The sequence below is a fragment of the Diadema antillarum genome, unplaced genomic scaffold, assembly GCF_040938485.1.
Source record: "Diadema antillarum isolate AM-2024a unplaced genomic scaffold, OU_Dant_1.0 seq00000463_RagTag, whole genome shotgun sequence".
NCBI classification, from domain to species: Eukaryota; Metazoa; Echinodermata; class Echinoidea; order Diadematoida; family Diadematidae; genus Diadema; species Diadema antillarum.
This window is the reverse complement of record NW_027271434.1, coordinates 496,247-519,950: the sequence shown is the minus strand read 5'-3', so window position 1 is coordinate 519,950 and position 23,704 is coordinate 496,247. Positions and strand designations below refer to the sequence as shown.

The 23,704-nt window shown below is 38.3% G+C and overlaps 3 protein-coding genes across 3 annotated transcripts; 2 read left to right on the top strand and 1 right to left on the bottom strand.

Annotated features, from left to right (window-relative positions):
- Positions 1-117: 117 nt before the first annotated feature.
- Positions 118-3,772, bottom strand: LOC139733227 (uncharacterized). The gene is made up of 3 exons (XM_071644066.1): positions 3,642-3,772; positions 2,350-2,486; positions 118-1,242 (listed from the first exon to the last, which is right to left on the bottom strand). The coding sequence occupies exons 2-3, from the start codon at positions 2,380-2,382 to the stop codon at positions 118-120; spliced, it is 1,158 nt and encodes a 385-aa protein (XP_071500167.1). The 5' UTR covers positions 2,383-2,486; positions 3,642-3,772.
- Positions 3,773-6,124: 2,352 nt separating this feature from the next.
- On the top strand, positions 6,125-12,017 carry LOC139733207 (lactoylglutathione lyase-like). The gene is made up of 6 exons (XM_071644044.1): positions 6,125-6,259; positions 8,111-8,193; positions 8,786-8,926; positions 10,008-10,078; positions 10,716-10,805; positions 11,695-12,017. Exons 1-6 carry the CDS (start codon positions 6,182-6,184, stop codon positions 11,775-11,777), a joined length of 546 nt encoding a protein of 181 aa, XP_071500145.1. The 5' UTR covers positions 6,125-6,181; the 3' UTR covers positions 11,778-12,017.
- Positions 12,018-18,133: 6,116 nt separating this feature from the next.
- On the top strand, positions 18,134-20,512 carry LOC139733206 (transmembrane protein 187-like). The gene is made up of 2 exons (XM_071644043.1): positions 18,134-18,303; positions 19,256-20,512. Exon 2 carries the CDS (start codon positions 19,272-19,274, stop codon positions 20,100-20,102), a length of 831 nt encoding a protein of 276 aa, XP_071500144.1. The 5' UTR covers positions 18,134-18,303; positions 19,256-19,271; the 3' UTR covers positions 20,103-20,512.
- Positions 20,513-23,704: the final 3,192 nt, after the last annotated feature.

The window sequence follows — 23,704 nt, the reverse complement described above, 5'->3', positions numbered from 1 at the left end:
GTGTATGTTGTCAACTTGATCTCTTCACAGGAGTTGAAAGAGCAAAGAAACAAATGAACACAGGCAAATGACAATTTGTATTCAAAATTTTCAGCATGATCACATGTCACATAACTGTCATACTTTAAAGTTGCAAGTGATGCCACTAGGGTTTGCCTTCTGTTTGCATAGAGCTAGCATCTCCTCCATATTGCTGATAATATGTGGAAGCACTGAGTCTCGAACGTGGGCTTGCTCCATCATCATCAGGATTTCCTGGAGCATCCTTTGAAGTTCGCGAGCGTAATCGATGTGTGCCACATCACTGCGGGATAGCGGCTGAGGGCACAGCATCTCCGACGCGAAGTTGGTACCACCACCTACCGGCGTGGTATCTTGGGTGGCGGTCATCGCAGGAGCAACCTTGCTGGATCCCTGATCAATCCCGCTGCTGCTGCTGTTGTCCATGACATGCAGCGCTTCAATGACCACTGACTGTGGTCGAGACTCATGTGGAGTGGGAAGGTCAGCTCGTCTGGCTAGTTTTTCCTTTTTTTCCAGCCGTCTCTGGATGGCACGAATTTGGCTTCTGTTGATGCGCCGCAGGCGGGCATCTTGTGTCTCGCACGCCCTACACTGGTACTCCTCATGGATGTGTTCGACCGACACTCCCGACTTCAGCTTGTCCCTAATCTCCTTCCGAACTCCATCCGGCAAGGGATGGTGCACGGCGTCATCTGGGGATACGGCGTGGGAGTGGGATTTGTAGTACGCGACATCGACCCTCCCCGACTTCTTGCACCTCCGGACAAGCATTCGGGCGGGGCAGACTAGGTTTGTCTTCACGACACCCTTCCTGGGTCTTCTGTCTGTTTTCCTGGCCATTTTGTTCTTGGCTGTATGGCTGCGTGCACTGCCATCTCTCTGGCAGATGTAGTGCTGATGGACCACGGAGAGGTGATCAATGTCGCCTCGCTGCTTTGTGAACAAGACGAAATTCTCCTTCTCCTCCTGAGTCTTCCAAGCAAGGAATTTTTCTGCCGTTGGGAAGGAAATGTCCATCTTCTCTGTGATCTGTCCATGTGCTGTTTCAAAGTGAGACAGCAGCTTTGTCTGGTGATAGAACTTTGCAGTGCATCCTGGAAAACTGCACGAAGCCCGCCCTCTTGCTGTGCCTCTCTTGTGAATGTTTCTGTTGTGGCGGTTCAGGTTTGTTCGGAAGGTGAATCTGGTCTGGCACAAGGAGCACTCAAACCCTTCAGCCTGGACAAAAAAAAACACAAACAAACAAAAACAAAAACATTAACAAGAACAGGATGAATATGTAACTGCATACTGCTGCCTTACGTCACGGAATACACATTGACTCGTTTGATATGATAATAATACACTGTAGTATCCTTCATATTGATTATTACAGACTGTAATTTTTGCATGTCTCTGGCATTATATGCATGAATGTGCACATAATGGCACATCTTATTCCCAGCTTGACTAAACTCAATACATTGTATTATCAAAACAATCGCCTCATGTTAAGTTACTGCCTGTACAGTAATAGAAGGTCAAATCAAGTATCTTGGACAGAAGTGCATACATGTTGATGTAGTAGGATTTAACAGAAGTTGCTATTTTGAAAAATAAAAGGCCTCCTAGAAACATGGGGAATTTGAATAAAGTATGATAAAGTGCATACATTTTATCTAAAGGTGAGTAGAAAACTTCTTGTGCAGTAATTCTGGAATGCCAACTTCAGGATTGTTCTTTCCTTCATTCAAAATGTTTACAATACTCGAAATGTTATGCTTACTTATGAAATATAACAGTGTATTACCAACTGCCTCTTGTTTTGTTTTTGTTTTTGTTTTTTTTTGGGGGGGTAGGGGGTGTTGTTTTGTTTTGGAAAGAGTTAATAATTTTTTTTGTATTATTATGCACATACAGTCTGTTTTTTAGTTTTGATGTGAACCAAATATGGTTAGTCTTCAGACTTTTATCTAATAAAATCTGAATTGAATTGAATTGGAGTCTATGAAAATATCCAAGATTTGGGGAATTCTCAGGAAATGGACCAGAACACTCAGCCACAAGCTTAAAACACTTGACAAAAATGTTTGTGGATTAAAGATTCTAAATGACATTGATGACACCGACAAGACTGGGCTCTGATAAATCCTGTTCTTCAGTTTTTGAATTGCATGTTAAATTAGCAAAATTTGGGGAGCAAGAACAATAATTTGGCAAATCCACTTAATTTGTGGTTGACCGATTATTAAACTGTTTAACAGATGAAGGCTTCATCCGTCTGCACACAATGTTTCAATATGGTACAACTGAACTGCTCACTTGCACAGAGGTTGGCTATAGTACCTTATCTGATATGTTTTCATGAGCCATAGTCATCGAGGTTTCAGGTAAAGCTTTACTTATGCTGTCAGAACTTGCTGGCTGGCTTTCTCCGAAGTCCTTTTCATTTCATCCAAGCTTGTTCCGTTCTGTGACCCCATCTTCAGAAAAATAAGAGAATAATTCACAATGTAAATGTAAAAAGAAACAGGTGTTTTTCTTGTATGATATCGCAGATAGCTAGGCAAGTTAAGAAATAAAACTTGATATTACATAGTATACAAATAGTGAATGGTCACGAGTGCAATGGTACAAGATTTCGCACGAGGTGAAAGAGCGCGCCTCATCTTTCATCGAGTGCGAAATCTGGTTCCATTGCACGAGTAAAGACCATACACTATTTGTTTTATACAACACCTCGAACGTCAACAGATCTGGTACTCACAGATTCTTGAATTTAGCACAAAAATGGCAACCATTTTCCGTGAAAGACGAATGAGTAGCCTCACGGTCGCAGTCACTGTATAAGTAACACTACATGTGTACAAATGTACATACACGTACGTACGTACATGTGAAACGAAGTTGTTTACAAAATGAGTGACAAAAGTATGCGCTTGTAAGCGCGCTTGTAATTGTTGAGTGCGCGCGGCACATGTTTGTTTGTGACATCAGAGCGCGTGCAATAGAACATTTTGGTTGAACCAATTGCATGGCTGAGACAGCCAGAGCGTGCAATAGAACGTTTCCCTAAATGTCAGGTGACGGGCAATCGACCAATCAGATAATAGCTACATTCTAAATAGGTGTTGTATAAAAACAGTTGTCATATCATGATCCTCAATATCATCAATCAGTACCGGGAATGAATTTCTAGGTCTGCAATATATTCTAGATCTAGGTCTAAATTCACAGTTAGCATGGACATGGTTTATAAATTTACTGAAGTTAAATTTGGCTCGGTGTCATGTGTCGCAGCCGCAGTGTGCGTTCACTACAGTTTCTGAAGAAATATATCAGTGCAACAGACCCGATGGCAGTGTATCAATTTTGTTTTTTGTTTTTTTGCTTTTTTTTACCCTGGACCTGAAAGTTGGACTACCGGGGTAGGCCTACCGGGTAGGCCTTCGCGCATCACACACCCATTCATAACACCGGGCAGGGGCCCTGCCACTAAAGCCTGGCAAAGGAAAAGAACCAGTCCAGTGCAGTGACAGCGTAGCGTAGTTACACACATCACAAAATTCAACATATGGGACTGGCATCTTCACGGCTCAGTGGGCTAAATGATGATGAGATCAAACCGAATGGCGAACCTTTCAAGAGAAAAGAGAAGGAATCACGTTGAACGACTTCTGTCTAAACGTAAAATGTACTTCATTTACTGTGTTGGCGTCCGTGGAAACTTTACCAGAGAAATTAAGACGTTTTATGCCCGGTTGCAAACTATCGGTGAAACCACAGACAGTCAATCGCTAGCTGCCGTTGTTGTTGTTATTATTACATGTACTCAGTATTTTGATTCTTCCTACGCGATCCCGAGGGTCGAGGGTAGAACCTAGTTTTACCTACCAGACCCGGATATACGGATTTGTAAATGAAAGCAACATGGATACATTGATCTATCCACAATTCAATGATCAATTCAAGCGGTGACAGCGTAGATCCAGACATCTTGAGTTATGCAATCCTTTTAAAGTTTTAACAAAAAAGCGTTTAATTCAGCAACTAAGGCAAATTTGAACTAAAGTCAAATTCCAGTATTATCAGTTATAGAAATGAGACTACTTCTTAAACTTCCTAGAAGTTATCTACTCCAGATAAGAATTTTATCAATATCATAAAGAAAGAGAGGGATGGGGGGAGAGAGAGAGAGAGAGAGAGAGAAAGAGAGAAACGTACAAAACAGTGCAGAAAAAAGAAAAGAAGCAAAATAGGATGAAAAATACAGAAGCTATCAAAGAACTTATGACATTTTGAAATGTCATATTTTTTTTTTTGGAAAACACTTCTTGACCAGTCGTAATATGAATATTCAAATCCGCAGTCATCCCCTTGAAGGCGTTTAATTTGATTGTGATTTTTTTGTTTTGTCTTGTTTAAGTGAATGATCTCAGCCAAAAGGCAAAGAAGCGATGTTAGCAGATGCTGATGATATTGCAGTTTTTTTAAATCTCACAGGGTTTGTAGAAAATATGATTTTGTACAACATTAATTTAGCAGTAGCAAAAATCACAGAAGCATTGATTAGATATGAAATCTTTGATATTCAAATAGGGCCTATGTATGGAACTTTCAGACTCATGGTTTCTCCACATTTTAGTCTGAAATTGCATATGAAATGTATTGAATAGCATTTTACTAAAACCCACCATGGTGTCACCACAAACCTTTCTCCCTTATATCTGACAACAAAATAGAAAATATTTTAATAGGACGTATTGTTAAAGGACAAGTCCACCTTCATATACATAAGGATTGAGAGAATGCAGCAATATTAGTAGAACACATCAGTGAAAGTTTGAGGAAAATTGGACAATCCGTTCAAAAGTTACGAGTATTTTAAGTATCTGCCCAGTCACTGCTGGATGAGAAGACTACTACAGTGTATGATGTCACATGCGTACAACTATAAAAGGAAAATAAAAAGAAAATTTCACAAAACTTTACTTTTTGAATGAAGTGCACATTTCTTTGACTTGCTACTGATGTATGTTAAGGGTAATATTATTCTCCCTGCCTTTTGAAAGAGAGAAGTCGAGTGTTCTTTTGTTATGCGAGAAAAATGGAAATATGCTGAATTTTCTTTATTCTTTCTTTATATCGTTGTACTCATGTGACATCACAAGCTATAGTAGTCTTTTCATCCAGCTGTGACTGAGCAGAAACTTCAAAAATTCATAACTTTTTAACGGATTGTCTGATTTTGCTCAAACTCTCACTGACGTGTTCTACTAATATTGCTGCATTCACTCAACCCACATGTCTATGAAGGTGAACTTGTCCTTTAATTGAAGATCTATTGTGATTGTCAATGGAATATCAAAATAATTTATATAGTCTGCCAAAGTCCCCAAAATTCTCCCAGCACTGAATAAATGATAAGCTATTTTATAAGAAAAAGAACAAAAATCCAACATTTAATTCATTAAAATGTTGTACTGGAGCTAATTCATTAAAATGTTGTACTGAAGCTATCAACAGTCTCTAGTAGGCCTATGAATCTTTGGTGTCATATTGCATTTGATGAATGCAGAGAGCCAGGTTTATTGACAGCTATATGTTCAAGACTGTGGATATTTCTCGCAGATATTTCCTTAAGGAACTTGTAATGAGCCATTCAGTGTATTGACCATTTGTTCCCATCGGGGTTTCTATGTAGACCTACTTTGTTGTGTTGTGAAAAAAAAGTTCCATGATGGATGAAGAAGGATCTTGATGAAAGATTTTTACCCTTATTGGTTTGTACAGCATCTCTATGCTGCACGAACTGTTTTAGTGCTTATTCTTCTCAAACGCCAAAAAGGTTCCAACAGGAGAGAAAGAGAGAGAAAAGTCGGGCCCTCCCCCTCCCCCCTCCCCTCCCCCCCCCCCCCCCATACACACACACACACACACACACATACTCGGTACTCACACACAATGCCACCACTACATCGGACTCCACGTGAGCAAGCAGGGAGGTCACCTCCCTGGAGCAAGGGAGAAAGGTGAAGTGTTTCTTGTAGTGGTGGAGCAAGGAGTTACCATCAAATCCCGGCCGTGCACCGTGCGTGGGAGGCGTGAAGTAGGCGACTACGTGTTTCTGCCTGCCCGCTTCGTCTGAACTTCAACAGGAGATCAAATATCGACAATCATGGCGGAAAAGCAGAGTAATTCACTGCCAGTCGAAGAAGTGGACGGTTGTTGCTCGGAGCCTGATCCATCAACAAAGGTTCGGATAAATGCTGGAAATTTGCGTGCTCAGTTAATCTTTTTTAGACCAACGTCAGCGATAGGAGCTGACCTCGTTTTTTGGTGAACACAAGTTCACACAGTAAACACAACCTTATCCACAACCCGTTCGCGTTGCGGGCCGGGCGCCGCGCTGTAACCTCGCACTTGCTTGGCTGAACGAGATTAGGGAAATGCCGACTCATGCATGCATACACTTACTGGACTTGGTGACTAAATAAGAGTGTTGACATTTATAGATCATGTGAAATATGTTTGCATGCAACAATTGATGGAAAAACAGTGGAAAAAGAATAGCAAAATGCACTCCATCAACTCAAACTTTCATGTAACCGTGTGATACTAATGCCTTGCCTGTCAATTCATTGATTTCACATGCTTGGATAATTGAAATCTGGTACTGGAGAGTGGTGGTAGTGCCTAGTGAGTAGTGATACCTTGTCCTTGACCGAAAGATCAGTCTGTATCTGGTCGTTGGGGATATGTTCCGCTGAGACTGCGTCTGTCTTCACGGATCCCCTCCTATACTCCGGAGGAGAGCGATAACGTCAAAAGAATAAAAGACTCCTCCGGACAGACCGATCTTTCTGTCTAATATAGTAATAAGTGATAGCAAGCAGCAAGCTGCACCGAAATCATGCAAATGGTTTCTAGGACAACTATTCCTGAGATACATTGTATTTAATGTGGATAGTACATCGTATGTGTAGGCACTTTGGTGTGAGGGCAAATTCATTGATTTTTTTTTTTTTTGGGGGGGGGAGGTGGAGGAAGGGTGGGCATTTTGTGTGCCTGCACTCCCTGCATCAAGAGATCGCTCAAGGTTATGCTGGCATATCACACCCAACATTAAAGGACAAGTTCACCTTCATAAACATAAAGATTGAGAGAATGCAACAATATTAGTATAACACATCAGTGAAAGTTTGAGGAAAATTGGACAATCGATGCAAAAGTTATGAATTTTTTAAATTTTTGTGTTGGAACCGCTGGATGAGGAGACTACTACAGCTTGTGAGTCATATGCGTACAACAGTATAAAGAAAATGTAAAGAAAATTCAACATATTTTCACTTTTTTCGCATAATAAAAGAGCACTTGACTTGCCTCTTTCTAAAGGCAGGGGGAATAATATTACCCATAACATTTGTCGGTAACAAGTCGGGGGGGTGTGTACTTTTTACAAAAGATGAAATTTTGTGAAATTCTCTTTATATTTTCCTTATATTGTTGTACGCATGTGACATCTAAGTTATTCACACACTGCAGTAGTCTTCTCATCTAGCGGTTACTGCACAAAAACTTCAAAAATTCATAACTTTTGAACGGATTGTCCGATTTTCCTCAAACTTTCAATGATGTGTTCTACTAATATTGCTACATTCTCTCAATCCTTATGTTTATGAAGGTGAACTTGTCCTTTAAACAAGTGATGAAGATTTTGATTACAGAGCAAAGATTTGATGAGGCGAATGAAGTATTACTGGTGGATATTAATTTTAGGAAGCATGCTCTTTGTCTCTGAGTTATAGAATCTACGATCCTCAAGCTCAAGTTCATTTGATGAAAGCTTACTCCAGCTGACATTTTGAACTTTGCAGCTTATAAAGAGGCATATTGTCAATGTCATCATTGTGGCAATGTGTAGGTTGGGCAGTTATAAGCTTATCTCGTGCTTGCAAATTTTGCATTATCCGAACAATTCTCCCTTTATTTGTCATTTGAAATATGCCTTCTCTTTATACCTAAAAGTGCATATTTGAATTATCATACCTGCAGTTCAAATACCAAAAAGTTGTCTGATGGGCTCTTTATAATTTCAATTTTACAGGGCTTCATCATGCAGCAGACAATGTACCGGATCAAAGACCCTCGCAGATCGCTCGACTTCTACACTAGAGTTCTGGGAATGAGGTACAATGGAAAATTTCATACAAAATTCACATCAAAGAGAAAAACATCAAAGAGAAAAACTTCAAAAGAACAACTTCAGCAACATGCAAGTGACAGTGTATTGTTTGGTCAATTACAGGGCCAGATCAGATAAATAATGACAAACTTATGACCTTTTGAGTGTCACTTTTTTCTCTCAGATATCATCTTTTTTTTTTTTGGGGGGGGGGGATTTCAAAAGGGTTGTATTATAGTGAAATGCCACTCCATTTTTTTTTACAAAGTACAAGTTTCATTCAAGGCACACAAATGTAAATATGTCTTGAATAAAGTTTTACATCTTTTAGAATGCATATCTTGAGCAAAATTGTAGACAGATGTAAAGAAATATAAGGTAATGATGTCACCTCAAGTTGTACATTAAACTTCCTGTGAATCTTCACGAAATATCTTGCTTTGAAATCAGGCAAAGAGTATCATTTAGATTATATGCATCAAGTTATTGTGGAGTTGTAACAACAAGACCCAAATGGAAAATTGCAAACAAATTGCGCTATACAGTTACGCAGTGAGTCATGGAAATGATGCATGCACTCTTGTTTGCTTGTTTCAGATTATTGACCAGACTGGATTTTCCTGAAATGCAGTTCACTTTGTTTTTCATGGGCTACGCAGACGAAGCTGACATCCCAAAGGACAAAAGAGAGCGTACCATCTGGACCTTTAATCAACCAGCCACAATAGAGCTGACATAGTGAGCATCAATATGTACAGTCACCTTGGTGACTTGGTTTAAATGTTAAAATGTTTGAATCTTATTTATGGAATTACAGTCAACCTTGCCTAAGTCAAATCTATTTGGACTGAAGAAAAAGCTTCGACTAATGAGGGATTAAAATCAATGGAATGTAAAGAGAAGAGGACTTGAAAAGACCTTCAACTTATGCAATTATTGGAAATATGTTAGGTTGACGTTAGCAAGATTGACTGTACAAACTGAAGTGTAAACGTGCCCACAGGTCTGCAAAGACACCAAATTGTAAGATGAAACAAAAATTGAAATTACTTTCACTTAAGATTTGGCATAATATTTAGTCAGGATCTTTACCGAACATTTAAGGGATTGATGCATCAGATTTCAGTTGAAGCATGGTTTCTAGTTTCAGTCGATTTCATTCATTTCCATGCACTCTTGTACATATTCAAGTGTGTAAACAATGTATTCATGCCATGGTTCATGGATTAGAGTGCACGTACATTCATTTCAGTGTGTTTTAGTGAGTTGTCTGAACGTATAAAATATGCAGACTCATTACCAAAGTAAAAAGGATGTGCTTCCAGTTATATAGAATCTTGGAGGAAAGTTTGCATCTCAAATGCCCAAGCTCCATTACTTTTATGTTATTTGTCAGTTTTTGCATTCATGAGTAAAATCAGCCTCTCATCATAATACTATGAGATACTGAGTCCTGTTTGCTGTTTCTGTTTGAGTAGGTTGTTAGTGGTACTGTATTGCAGTGTATGAAATATTAAATACTAATTTGGAAATAATAACTAAATGGTTAACTTGTATTGCCTATTGTATATTGAACAATAGATGGGACTGAAACATATCTGCGACACACTTCTTCTGCCATTAGTTCTTGTAGTGGTAATGTCATTACAAATATGTATCTGAATTACTTTCAGCCAATTTTCTCCTACAATTGTACATTTCCTTGATCTAAAAGAATAATATGTCATATTCTTCAATAATTGATATGTTTTGTATCTCAAAGAAATGTTTATTATTGTGTATGACCGTTATATTTACTCTCTTTACTTCATTCATACAGCAACTATGGCACTGATAAAGATGACAGTTTCCCAGGCTACCACAACGGCAATAAAGAACCAAAAGGCTTTGGTAACTTCATCCCCCTCTATTCTTTGTCTACTGGTAGTAACCTCCTTTAGATCTTTGCGATATTCTCCAAATTTTGTGTCAGATTTTAAAAGTTTATGTGATACTTTGATAGTGGAGAGATGGATACATTCATTGTGATTTTGTTAATTTTCTGTCCAGTCACCACAGGCATCGTCAAAGTCATGTAGCAAATGTAACAAGATAAATGCGAAACTATTGCATTATTTACAATGTCACATTTGTCGACATTGTAACTGCAAAGAAGCCAATTTCTCTTATTTTCCCAGAGTAGTGTCTTGTAAGATTAACTGAAGAAAATGAGACAATAGTAGGATGAATGAAGTTTGAAATATCACATACTGTACAAGAGATTCTCTCGACAGGTAGACCTAATTACAAACCAGTAATACTGTACATGAAATTTAATTACTGTGTGCTCCAGACTTAAAACTTTAAGAACTTCAAGGAAACTTTTGAATTGACTCAGATTGCTGCACAACACTCATATATGACTGCTTACTCATTAGCTATCTTAGCTTGAAGAACTCTGTCATGTTTAAAAATGCAGTGGTACTGGGACATGAGCTTGACTGAAGTTTTTTCTACTGAGTGGTTGATTTTTTTTTACTGTACGTAGGTCACATAGGCTTGTCAGTGCCTGATGTGTATGCAGCCTGTGAGCGGTTTGAGAAGCTTGGGGTCAACTTCATCAAGAAACCAGATGGAGGTCAGTGTACTAATCTTGTTTGGTGTTGTATTTATCTACTACTCCATCTTGCAAACCAGCCCATTAATATGTTTTATTTTCTACCATTATCAATTGTTTTGTCGTTCTTGTTTTTTCTTCCTGCATCTTGAATAAACATGTATGACTTTAATATGAAAAATATCTTCCCGTCTGAAATTGAGTGTTGCTTGCTCACTTTGTGCAATATCGCTATTTATTTTTTTTTCAGCATGTACTGTAGCCTTCAGAATGTTTTGTTTGTTTGTTTAACTGTACATCAGTGTGTTTTTAGTGTTCAAAGGATGACAGACCTACATGCTATTGATTACTGGCTGGACTACATCCATGACTGCCATAAGATCACTTTTAATTGATGATATCAAAATTGATTGCTTTTCATTGATTGATTGACCCTCCACTTACCTCATTCAACAACTACCAATTAAATCACATAGAGAGTTTTTGACTTACAAGCCCCCCCCCCCCTCCCCCCCCCAAAAATAGTAATAATAAATAAATAAATAAATAAATAAATAAATAAAAAAGGTGACATCAATGGGTTTGTACTGTGCAAGAAGTGACTTCTTGCATAAAACTCTACACCATCTGCTGGTTATGCATTGTGGCTGTAATAGCACTGCTTTTGCCAACACTGATCTATTAGGCTAAATGTACACAGTAGAATATGCAACAAAATGTTTGTGTGGATTAATTGTTTGATCTGTGAGGTTCCCAGGCAGTAGAGATAATGGACATGTCCTGCAATTGTGATTGTAGACTGTCAGTTTAAAATTTCTATTTTCACCTGCGCTGACATAAACAAGAATCTCAGGCTTACATAGAGTATCATATATGATAGAGTTCACTCTGTCTCTCCGTTTCTCTCCAGGAAAAATGAAAGGACTAGCCTTCATCCAAGACCCAGACGGTTACTGGATTGAGATCCTATCTTCCAAAAACATGGTGAAATGAACGTCACACACTGATTAGTATCCCCATCTCTTGATCGCAAATGATAATTTCCCCTTGATTTGTACAAGAGTAGCCTGTGACGACACTTTGCAGCCGCCTACTTGGATTGATCGATAACTGGTAATGATAGCAAATTCTGTTGTCGGTATCATGTGCATGTTCTATGGTAACCATGAAAAATCATATTGACTGATATTGGAGACACTACAGTTGTAAATTTCATTGCTCAGTGCTTCCATTTGACAAGTGTGAACGGTGGGGAATATGACATGATGCAAATGGAATTCACTTCATTTGCTCTTAGGTTCTTACCATGAAAATAAGTAAATGGTTACACTGCTGAAATAGTATTATTAAGCCATTGTCTTTTTTAGATGGCTTTGAGCCTTTCTGATCCTTATTATCTCAAAATTTGCCAAAATTTGATGTAATGTGTGTGACTCTATGCCTTCAAAGGTCTGTCAATGCAAGCTTTGATATTGTAAGGAACCAATAAGAATTCAAATTTATATTTCCTTGAAGACAAAGCCAAACTCCTATGTATACTGGCATGGTAGACAATCATGAAATGCAAGCTTCATATCTTATGCTGCCCATATTGGATTAAAAGACTTCCATGAATAATGTCATTATCAGGCAATCATGAAATTGATTTTTTTCTTCTGGCTTAGTAGTTGTGAGAAACAATTGGACAGAACTTACTAAATGTTGTAGTCCTGTAGAAGTACACCTAAAAAGGATCTCAACTATGGTTGTAAACTTGTATCGACAACCAAATATAGCAATCTTAGTACAAATTTGTGCATGTATTGGAAAAACAACAAATGAATATGTACATATACTGTATAAAGATCTGTTACAGTGTATAGAATATGCTACCTTGACTGCATCTGTAATAATGGACATTTCAGTATCAGTTGATATGCCAATCATTTACTTTGGTAGCATATAATTTGTTTGTTTTTGATAGACTTCATACATCTGTCTTCCTGCCCAATTGAAGAGGATAATTCAGCAAGGTATTGCGGCTGTACAGTGTATGTTGTCTTTAAAAGTTTAGCACTAACTGCCGACACAAAAACGTATTTATACCAGTAATATTTTGACATTGTTATGTAGGCCTAGTTTTCAGAAGCTAGTGTATATTAATTTTAATGAACTTGCAACAAAAACTTCTTAATCCTTCCTGTAATATGGAATCAGTTGTGCAGACGTACAACAGAATCTTTATGGAGACCTTGAAAGTCCCATTTTTTTCACTTTGCCAGAATGAATTTCACTATGTATAGAGATTTTTCAGGTGGCATAGCATATTCATCATTATCGTAATCATTTCAATTTTTCACTCAATGTAATTTATGTCTGATATGCAAATTAGAGGAAGGTTTTTTTTTCAGCATTTATGTATCCTGTTTTGTGTTATGTGTCAGCATGTACAAGCAGTAGTATGTGTATTCCTGTATGGCAGTTGATTTCAAGTCAATACTAAAGATGGCCAGTTCGTATGAACATGTTTGCTTGTTACAAAAGGATGGTGTGAGAAGAGTTGCTAATTTGTGTGTGTGCACTGTGTGTGTGTGTATGGATGGGTGGGTATAATTAATTACTTCATTGGAAAAATGAATCACTCAAACTTGAAAATATTCCAGTTACTACAGCACATGACAACATATCTTTAGATAATAAATAGAGACTTGGGAAGAAAATATTTGGTGAACTTAAATAATCTTTAATACAATGCATTGTATCACTTTACATCAATGAACACTGTCTTGGATTCCTGCTAAAATCCAAGCACAATTTCTTCCAGCTAACCACAATTATGTGATTAACCCGTTGAGGACGGGCTGATTTCGCTGCAACACAGATTTCCAATAGACACCTACCGGAGTATACTCGTGGCTAGTCTTCAACGGGTTAAAATGCAGGAGGTCTGATTTTGTCCTCTTAGAAGTATTCCTAACACCTTTTGTACATGACTGTATGAGCTTATGAAAGAAATTGTACACTGCACATGCACTAAATGGAGAAGTTGGTTCAAATGTGGATGTTTTTTGTTGTGTCAAACCTTGAAGTAAAATAAGTGCAACCATCGCAAGCCTTCTTTGTTTAATCTGCAAATGAGCAGAATAAAATATGGGGTCAAACTTAGTCTAGATGCAAGTTTTACTGCAAGGATAAAAGTACATGTAGGCAAAATTTGATTTCTGTGCAGTACAAAATACAGGTATTCGGATTTCAACAGGAACGATGTAACTAGGAATTCATTCTTTGTAAAGTTAATTTTAAAGTTAAAATCTTTCTGTAAACATAACTGCAACCAAAAAAGTCAGTACAAAGTTGTTTGGTGTTATACTACAACGCACAAGACATCTGTAACTCACATACAGTTTGTACATACATGTACAGTTGAACCTCTCTTATCCGGCCTCCCTTTATCCGGATCTCTCTATTATACGGACGCAATCTCGCCGTGATTTTTTTTAAATAATTACGGGAGGAAAGGGGGATTCCCAACTCCTTGAGAACTCCTACACAAACACACATGAATTACATATTACTTCCAACATGATTAACATCAAATTTCCTTCCAAATTGCTTACCTTCAGACATTTTAACTTCCCCAAACATCCCCAAAAGTAACAATGAAAAGGTTGCAGTATACACATTACTACATGTGGTACTACAATGGGCTACATCAGTACATGTGTATGTATATGTACATGTATAAAGCATGGAGTCTCCCGTATCCGGCCAAATCCCTTATCCGGATGAGCCCCGGTCCCGACTTGTCCGGATACGAGAGGTTCAACTGTACTAAAATTTGGTTAAATTCTCAAAATGGTTTGACCTGGGATGTCCCGCAAAAGTTCCATAACAATCTAATTCAAACAAAGCAAACATGCATTATAACATATATTTATGTTACAAATAGCTACATTGCTGTACAGATTACTATATAATGATGATAGTGGTGATGATGAAAATATCAATGAGAATGATAAAAATAATCATAACTGTCGTAATTAGATACACGCACTGTAGCACAAATTGCACCATTGAAACTGTAACCAAAGTAGTGATGTATACTACAGTAATATGTTTCTTGGCATCTTCTTCAAATCAAGGCCAGCAATTCATCACATTACCAGATCAACACTTTTGCATAGCTCCACATACCAAATTATAAATGCAAAACTCCATCCCATGTTTTGAATGTGGAATGGTTTTGAATACTGTGCAGCACATCAATACACCTGTAAGACGTGTTACACGACCAGAATTACCAACTCTCCTCCAATCATTCTAGAATAGGAATTGTTCACTTACACAGTATATATGTGGTTATGAGAACAAGGGTATTTCAATGGAGTCACAACTAAGATCCCGAGACAATGGAACCTTGTTATTATGAAATAGAATATACGTATCCAGATATAACTGGTTAAACAAGATACATGTAGTACAATGTAGGTCCCATTCCCTTTATATTCTTTGCTTTTTCTTTCCCCTGATGTAATGAGATCCTGATATTATGAGGACATTCAGTGGTCCCAAGGAGCTTGTCTTAATGAGGTTCCCTTGTACATAAAATGAAGAAAACAGGAAAGGAAAGACAATGGCTTATTCACAAAAACATTTTTCATTGCATCTCTTTAGCCATGTGCCCTTTCACCATGGAATCTGGACAGAGCTGACCAGGCCAAAGTACAGATCAACCAGATTAACAGCCTAGATTTAGTTTTACTCACTGCTTGTATCGATAAGTTGTAGTCGACATAAATTTGAATGCAAACGACAACAGTGAACTATGTAGAGATTGGGTCCAAGGAAGAATGCAAGTCATCCCATAGGTCATGAATGCACACTCGGCCTATAAATGATTGTACTTTAGGAATGATGAAGCAGATTCTAATCAAGATATTGGTTGAGAGTGTACATTTTATCAGGCATTTATTTTATCTAGCATTTAATTTTACTTGTGACGGGTCAAAAGTAAAGTGAAATGACTGGTCAAACCAGTCAGAACGTTTATGGACTCTGAGATGAGTACACGTATGATTCTTCAAATTACAAAGATCTGCTTCTTCATTATAGAAAGCAAATGGTGCAAATAATTTTGTCTAGGCATTAGTATAATTACCAACGCTCAGTACCTTTGAAACAGTCCAAACACCCTTGGCTACATACATTCACTGTTCCAAAGGTAATATGCATGGGTAATTCTTATTAATGCCCTCACTGATGTGAATTACAATGTACACTTGTATTTCTATGATTATTCCAGGTTACATGGGCAAAGAAGCACAGTCAACCTTGCCTAAGTCGAATCTATTTGGACTGAAGAAATAGCTTCGACTTAGAGAAAATTCAACTTATGAGGGATTAAAATCAATAGAATATAAAGAGAAGAGGACATAAAAAAAACCTTTGACATAAAGGGCAAATCTAGTCCAAATATGTTAATCGGATAAAACAGAGTAAAATCTTATGAGTTCAACGGTAAAAATTTGACTGAAATCAGATGAAAAATAAGGAAGTTATGACGTTTTTAAGTTTTTCTGATTTCAACAAAAAAAATATGAATAAGCAAATGAGTGAGCTACCCATGTCATACCCTCACAATTTACCATTGATCGTGTACAAAAAAAAGGATGAAAATTCAATGTTTCTGTCATTGAAATCTGAAACATGCTGTTATTCCAGGTTGAAAAACTTCAGAATAGTGATCAGTTAGATATACATGTACCAGGATTTGAGCCTCGGGCATAATTGCGTTTGAATAAAAAACTGGAAATTTCACACTTTTATGTACCAGGTACCGGGTACAAATTATAAGGGAAGTTGTGAGAGGATGACATGCTCACTTTTCCATTTGCACATACCCTTATATTGACCGTTCAAGAACTGTTTCCTGAAAAATTAGCGAAACTTCGAAATATCATAACTTCCTTATTTTCATCCAATTTTGATCAAAATTTTACTACATGTACATGTATTGAACTCGTAATACAATTGTATTTTACTCTTTCTTAACAGGCCAACTTTAAATCAACTCAAATTGTCCTATTAAATATACTTGTTCTTCTTGGTTGTGTTTTTGTTTTCTCAAACAAAGAGCACTGTGTTTATAACTGCATATCCAGTGACAAAAAAGAAAAATCCACACACAACAACAACCCAAAACAAGCACATGCAACAACAGTGCCTATACTCTGTAGACATACCGTGAAAGTTAATAGTTTGTTATATCTGAAACTTTGGTTAGCAACAATATCTGGTTGGCTAGAATTTCTTTCTTTTCATCCTCTTCCAGATTGGAAGGAGAGTGACAGAAATTTTCCATGGCCATGATAGCACATCAAAAGGGTCTGCACTGTAAAGTCAGTCAAAACGTAAACACTTTCAACATCCAGCCATCGGATTTCTAACCATGTCTAAACCACTGAGTTAAATAAACTGCACAAATTAGAAATTTATAACATCATCTCGACGAGTCTTTTCCGGAATCTGATGGTGACGGTGGTTCACTGTCCCTAACTTTCTCCGTGAATGAGCCTGCCCGATCGACGCTGCTACTCTGGAGCATCTTGAGCTGTCGCTCCGCCCTGCGAATCATGTGCTCAATTCGCATCAAATCCGTGCGGGGTATCTTTGCCGCCTTCCTGAATTCGTACTGGATCTGTGGACGCACCCCAGGTTTGTTCTCGGCGACTCTCAGAAAGGACTTATACAGCCGGAGGACTTGGAGTTGAAGCTTGCTGTGTCGTGCCATCCTCAGAAATGTAATCTTCAGTGCATGGTGGCCAACAGACAGATGCTGGAAATGGCTGCAGAACACACAGAAAATAAAATACCAGTAATTACCCGGTATATTAATTAACAGTCCTGTACCTTTTCATATACACTTTCACATTGCAAGAAGCAACTCCTGGAGATCTTCTAACAGTTTAAAACAAGAAATCTTAGTGGTCTGGCTTATCAATATTAGATAGGAATTGACACATTTTCAAAAACACAATCTACTGTCATGTGATAAGTATGGACATCGACATGGTATGACCTTCAATCATAGATCTTCATAGAAGATGGGGTGTTGCCAACCTGACCCTCCCTCCCCCCCCCCCCCCCCCCCCCCCAATTTATGATGATGCCTTGGATCATCTAAGATTCCCTGAGAAGAAGCAGCTTGGGCCAGTTGGGTGTGCAACTCCGACACCACACAAGGCGCGCCCAGCAAGGATAAGGGGGTACGGTTGGGCGAAGCCACAACGGGACACACGGCCGGTGACCGCGGTCGAGCAGGCGGGCGCAGGCGGGCCGGACGAGACGATCAGGACGGCTGTACCCATCACAATACAGAGCTGAGGCAGGGAGAGAAATTTGCGCTTTCTGGAGAACCGCAGTTACCTCGTTTGAAGTACCGAATTTCTTCTGTGTCTGACTAAATTAGGATCGCCTCTGCCTGCCGAACTGTCACCGATTACCAGGGAATAATTACGGCTTCGTTATCCTGAAATTTGAGGTGATTCCAGCATCCGTCGCAGTGATGCCCGTAATGCAGTAACTGACCCCACGGCATAAATGCAGTTACACGTGCCTTATTCAGTCCCAGACGCTAGTATTCGAGTTTGTATACAATTTAACGTTACTGTTCCCCTTGTGAGCTGTGCAGCTGTGCTGCTTCATGTCATGCTTCAATGAATTGTGCTCGACGTCTAGCCTAGACTAGCTAGAGCCTTGTGTTTTTTTCTTTGTCAGATAGTCACTATTGTATTACAGCTTCATCAGGTCACTCCGCTCCATTCCATACAACCGCCAATTTTACCAGCAATTATTAATAGGCAGCATCTGTTTCATATTATAGTCATATTATTATTAAACTCAAATAAAACTGGTGTAGACTTTCTACTAGTGTCAGACAGTGGTAGAATCTACCAGTATCTAGGCAAAATGTGTACAATATAGGCTTGTCTTTGATTGACCTATGTTGATATGAATCTGTTGTATTGTGATTTAAAAAGGAAGATAAATCTAGGGCTATAGGTATAATGGTGTAAAGACAGTGACTCTGGGCCTACTGAAAATCATACCACATACTACTGCATGATACTACCTGCCACAATGAACTGATATTTAGAAAAAAAAAAACATGATATGGAATTCAATCAATGTCATGGAACTCATCTTGACAAAATTGCCAGCCTTTACAAATGCTGGGATAGTCTGTAATTTTCATGTCATCTTTGCAATGATTTAAGTACCCGGTACCGGTACTGTCATACCTGGTAAGGTGTGTGTTGCCAAGATAGATCTTAATCTGCTGCACCTGCAGAACTTCAGAACATTCATGCCTCAAAATTCCCTCACTAGCAGTGTGACATCTTGTGCCATGAATAGTGATTGTCATCACATGTGTTTGGCTGTTTAATTGAGACAGTATTTTTTTTTCTGCTTCCTTTGCTTCTATATCATAGATCAAAAGACAAAGTAATGGCATCATTCAACTACCCAGTGCTCCAGTCATTTGTGTCAGTTGTTGTTCCCTTGACACTCATGATACTGATAGTTTACTCCGGGATCTTTGATCATATCGAAGTGGAGACGGGATATGACCACTATGCTGAGGCAGCTGATTCCACGCTTGGACCGATCCAATTTCCAGCTAGCATAAAGATGCCTGCAAACGCCCTGGTCAACATAGGATACCCCCTGGTGGCGCTGTACTGGGGGGTGTACACCTTTATCTTTAACAGCAAGCTGACTTCCATCCAGAACCTTGATGCCTATCTGTTGTATGTCATGGTCTGGATGATTTTCCTGTACGGGCCAGTACAATTCGTCAGGATCGTGACGCAGACGCGAGAGTGGGCCTTTCTGGATCAGTGGGTCACCCTCCCCATCTTCGGCTGGGTGATGGTGATCAGCAAGACGATGATGACAGAGTGGCAGCCGAAGGTGGCCGCGCTCACCATGGCAGCATCCATCATGAGCTACAATCTCATCTTCACAATTGAGCATGGCTTTGAAGTGGCCCTCTTGCCTCACGTTGTGTATGCCATATCGTCTGGCTGGAGCGCCACAAAGAAATACACGCCACCTGGTTACATGAGGAACTTTGTGGCAGCTGTCTTGACTTGTGCTGGGTTTGTGCTTCTCAAAGTGGCTGATTTTCATCTCGCTCAGTACAAACCCTTCCAGGACCTAACCGGTCACTTTTGGTCCAAGGTGTGTGATGTTCTGCAGGCCCACTATGCGCTTAAGCTGTTTTTTAGCATAAGTGTTGTAAGAGGAGCACGAAATCTGGCAAAGAAGTTGTTCTGAAAGTGAAAAATATGCTTTCATTCTTTTTTAACCTCTTTTTATGTGTGATGGTACTTTGTTGATATTTTGCAATACTCTGTTTAGGTTTTTATTTTTTATTTTTTTCCTTTTTTCATTCTCTTTGTAGTAATGTACTGTTTAGTAGGGCCTACCCTACCCGAGTGTGAGTTGCAGTGTTGGGTTTATGTGTGTGTGGATGAAAAAAGATTTTTCCATGAATAGAAAACAAAGTCAAAGTGCCAAACCTCATTACAAATGAATGAGATGAACATTGCTGTTTACATTCCACTGCATGAACATTCATGTATTTAACAGAATAATCTAACAGAGCAATTAAAAATTAATTTTAGTTGAAGCACTCGTCTTGATGTCAGTGTCACTGAAAGTCAGATGGACTGCCGAGGAAGAGAGGTAAACAGTAGCAAAGGACAAAGTCTATATTCCTGTGAGGATTCATCTTACAATGACCAAGTGCTTTCAGTCATTGTCAAATATGGTTGTCCATTTTTTCTCTCTCTGCTGATACTCTTAAAATATGTCAAAATAAGTTCAAATGGGAAACCCTTTCCTCTTTATTCAAATATTTAAGACCATGTCACATTCCTCTCAGTTATCTTGAATTAATATACCTAGTGTGCAACAAACAAAGATTTAAAATGTAAATCTTATAGTATTTTGGAAATTGACATTTCTTCACGAGGTGCTAGACCAACAGTGAACGGTGCTTAACATAACACATATTAATGAGAAGATTGATTATATGCGTAGGATTTACAGAGATTTCTGAAGAACTTATTTCTCAGGAAGTCATTGAGGTTTGTGATATGATCTCCAGCATTGAGCTGTGTATGTTTTATATTTGCAATATATGTAAATATTGTATATTCTTTTTTAGATTGTTAGCATTTAATGCTTTCCACCATTTTTTTCTTTTGCACAAGAGCAATCGATAGCAATGTAAATATAGTATGATGTTCATTTTCAGTTTGAACACAATGAAGTGTTTGTTGTGATGTTTATGTTTCTGTTTAATGAGATACAGTTTGTATTCCCTTGTCTGTAAAAATGAGGGAAAGCACTGTGCACATCTGAACATACTTTGTATGCCAACATTTGGTGATTAAACGTAGGTATGCCACCTGTATGTTTACAGTCGTCTCATCTCGCAAAGAACACAAACGTGAGCACTGAAAGTGGGCCTTGAGAAATTGGCAGAGTTGTGTAAGATGTTTGGTTTGTTTGAATTATTGTACAGCAATCGTTCATTTTCACCACAGTGGATGTCTAATGGACATAATATTTCTGAATATAGAGCAACACCATGCGACACGAACAAGGCTTTCCAGTGAGTTTGGCAATTACATATGTACATGGTATGTATAGATTTACAGAGCTACCAATTCTCACGCATTCTGAGTGAGACTCAAGCATGTAGGGGTCGTCTCACGATCTCACGCATGGCACCCATTTTTCCATGCATCGGGCAAAGTCTGCAATTTAGGCCCATCATAAGGAGCATAGCTCAAATTGAAGGTATATTTTCCTTTTGTCTTTCAAAATAAGTAAAAAATAGTCACTTAAGTATGCACCTGATCGCACCATTAAGAGCTAAAAATTGAAAAAGCTCGACTCCTACCGTGGGAGGCGCCACAGGGGGGAGGGGGGCCGGGACCCCTCCCACACCCTCGCTTGCGCGCACATTCGCTCGCCGAGATGCCGAGTCATGAAAATCTCACTCGTAAAATTTTTTTGAACTTGGCATCCCTAGATTTATCTAATAGTCATAAAATTATATTTTCATCAACATTCCACCATTTTCCATATGCACTATAGTATTACAAAGAAAAAAACTCCATGATAAAAGGAATGTTTTCTTGCTAATTCAAAAGCTATTAGGTATGGTGATGAGACACATTAAGTAGAATGTTGGTGCATGTACATTGTTTGAAAAACAAGAAAACACAATTTGCACACAATATCACACATTTGAGCTGTTTTTGGGCTGACATGCATTTGCAAAACATTACGTAACTTCGGAACAGTGTACCCGGACATCGCAAATTTGGTCACACAATATGCGGGAGACTTAAAAAACAAAGTCATGAAATGTCACGGCAAAATCATTGCGCGTTGCGGAATCATCAAGCAAAATGTCAAGGGGGGTGGTCAATTTGACCCTCCAGTTAAAATAGGGTCAATGAATATATTGTAGATCTCATCTTTCAAGGTTAGGCTCGCCATTTGTAAAGTTTCACAAATATTGTACATGTAAATATATATAAATATATTTGGCACACATGAGGTTTGTTTATCGGTAAATATAGTTTCTTTGTAAATGATTAGAATCAAAAGTTTCCTAATTGTTTACTTCTTTCAGACATTCCAGACCCTTGAAAAAGCCAAGCTCCTGTGGTTGATCATTTAATAAGTGTTGTCATCCAACATATTAAGAAATCTGTGATGTTTTGTCAGGACTAATTGTATGTGCACGACAATCCCAAAGCCAAGAATGCAATTTATGACACAGGATTTATTGTTTGAAGATTTTTTTTTTTTTTTAAGTTTATCATTGTGAAAATCCACTGTGTTTTCAGAGGTGAAGCCATTTTACTGATCCAAAACTTGAAATTCAGATGTTCATTCCTTTGCCAGGTTTTTGAATAGCATCAAACAGAAGACTTATATGACTTCAGGGCCCGAATTCACGAAGGTGGTACAAATGAAACCATGGTTTAAACCATGGACAAAAACCCTGGAGCGCCAAGTGTTGCATGGAATATTTTGTTATGAAATCAGTCATTTCGTAGATGAAATGATTATTTTGAAACGAAATGACAACATTCTATAACTAAATGAACATGTCGTCCACGAACTGATTGTGAACGAAACGGTCATTTTGTCGATGAAATGACTGATTTTGTAAAGAAATATTCCGTGCGACACTTGGCGCTCCTTGGTTTCAGTTGCACCACCTTCGTGAATTCGGGCCCAGGTGTTCATACAAAATACATGTACATTTACAACCAGAAAAAGACCATGTATTTCTAAATCACGTGTTTGTTCTTTGATCTCTTTTTTTTTTTGTATCAATCTGTGAATTTCACCCTATTTTTGTATCATGACATTCTTAATAAAGTAATTCCTCAGGAAATACAGCTGGATCCTATCGTGTGTTGCTTTATAAAGACATAATGAAAGACGTTTTGTGGCAAGTGATTGACAAATCACCCTGCATGGACATAATTTGATGCAGGAATTTCGTTACTTTGATGTATATGGAGGAGAGGAAGGAGAGAAGGAGAGGGAGGTTTGTTGTATGTATGCATTAATTTGAATGTTTGCAAAGGTTTCAATAAATCTATGATCTAAGGCATGCTGATTGCTGAAACAATAATTTTGTGAATATAAGTGACCCCTGTTATATAACAAAGTCCTCGGGACTCTCTTTGATTTTTTTACAATTTGTTATAGCCGAACGAATAAAGTATATTACGGTACACAAGATACATAAATATTAATTTTGGGACTGTTACTTTTACTTCATTGTAATTGAATTCCATTATAATCATGTGTGTGCTAGCAAGAGCATACTCTATTATAAT

What these genes read in the sequence shown, in the direction of transcription:
- LOC139733227 (XM_071644066.1), bottom strand. Translation starts at nt 2,382, where the DNA reads ATGACTATGGCTCATGAAAACATATCAGATAAG. An exon ending in ATGAAAACATATCAGATAAG is followed by an intron (nt 1,243 to 2,349) that starts GTACTATAGCCA and finishes TTTTTTGTCCAG; the next exon opens with GCTGAAGGGTTTGAGTGCTC.
- LOC139733207 (XM_071644044.1), top strand. Translation starts at nt 6,182, where the DNA reads ATGGCGGAAAAGCAGAGTAATTCACTGCCAGTCGAAGAAGTGGACGGT. An exon ending in ACTAGAGTTCTGGGAATGAG is followed by an intron (nt 8,194 to 8,785) that starts GTACAATGGAAA and finishes TGCTTGTTTCAG; the next exon opens with ATTATTGACCAGACTGGATT. An exon ending in GCCACAATAGAGCTGACATA is followed by an intron (nt 8,927 to 10,007) that starts GTGAGCATCAAT and finishes TCATTCATACAG; the next exon opens with CAACTATGGCACTGATAAAG.
- LOC139733206 (XM_071644043.1), top strand. Translation starts at nt 19,272, where the DNA reads ATGGCATCATTCAACTACCCAGTGCTCCAGTCATTTGTGTCAGTTGTT.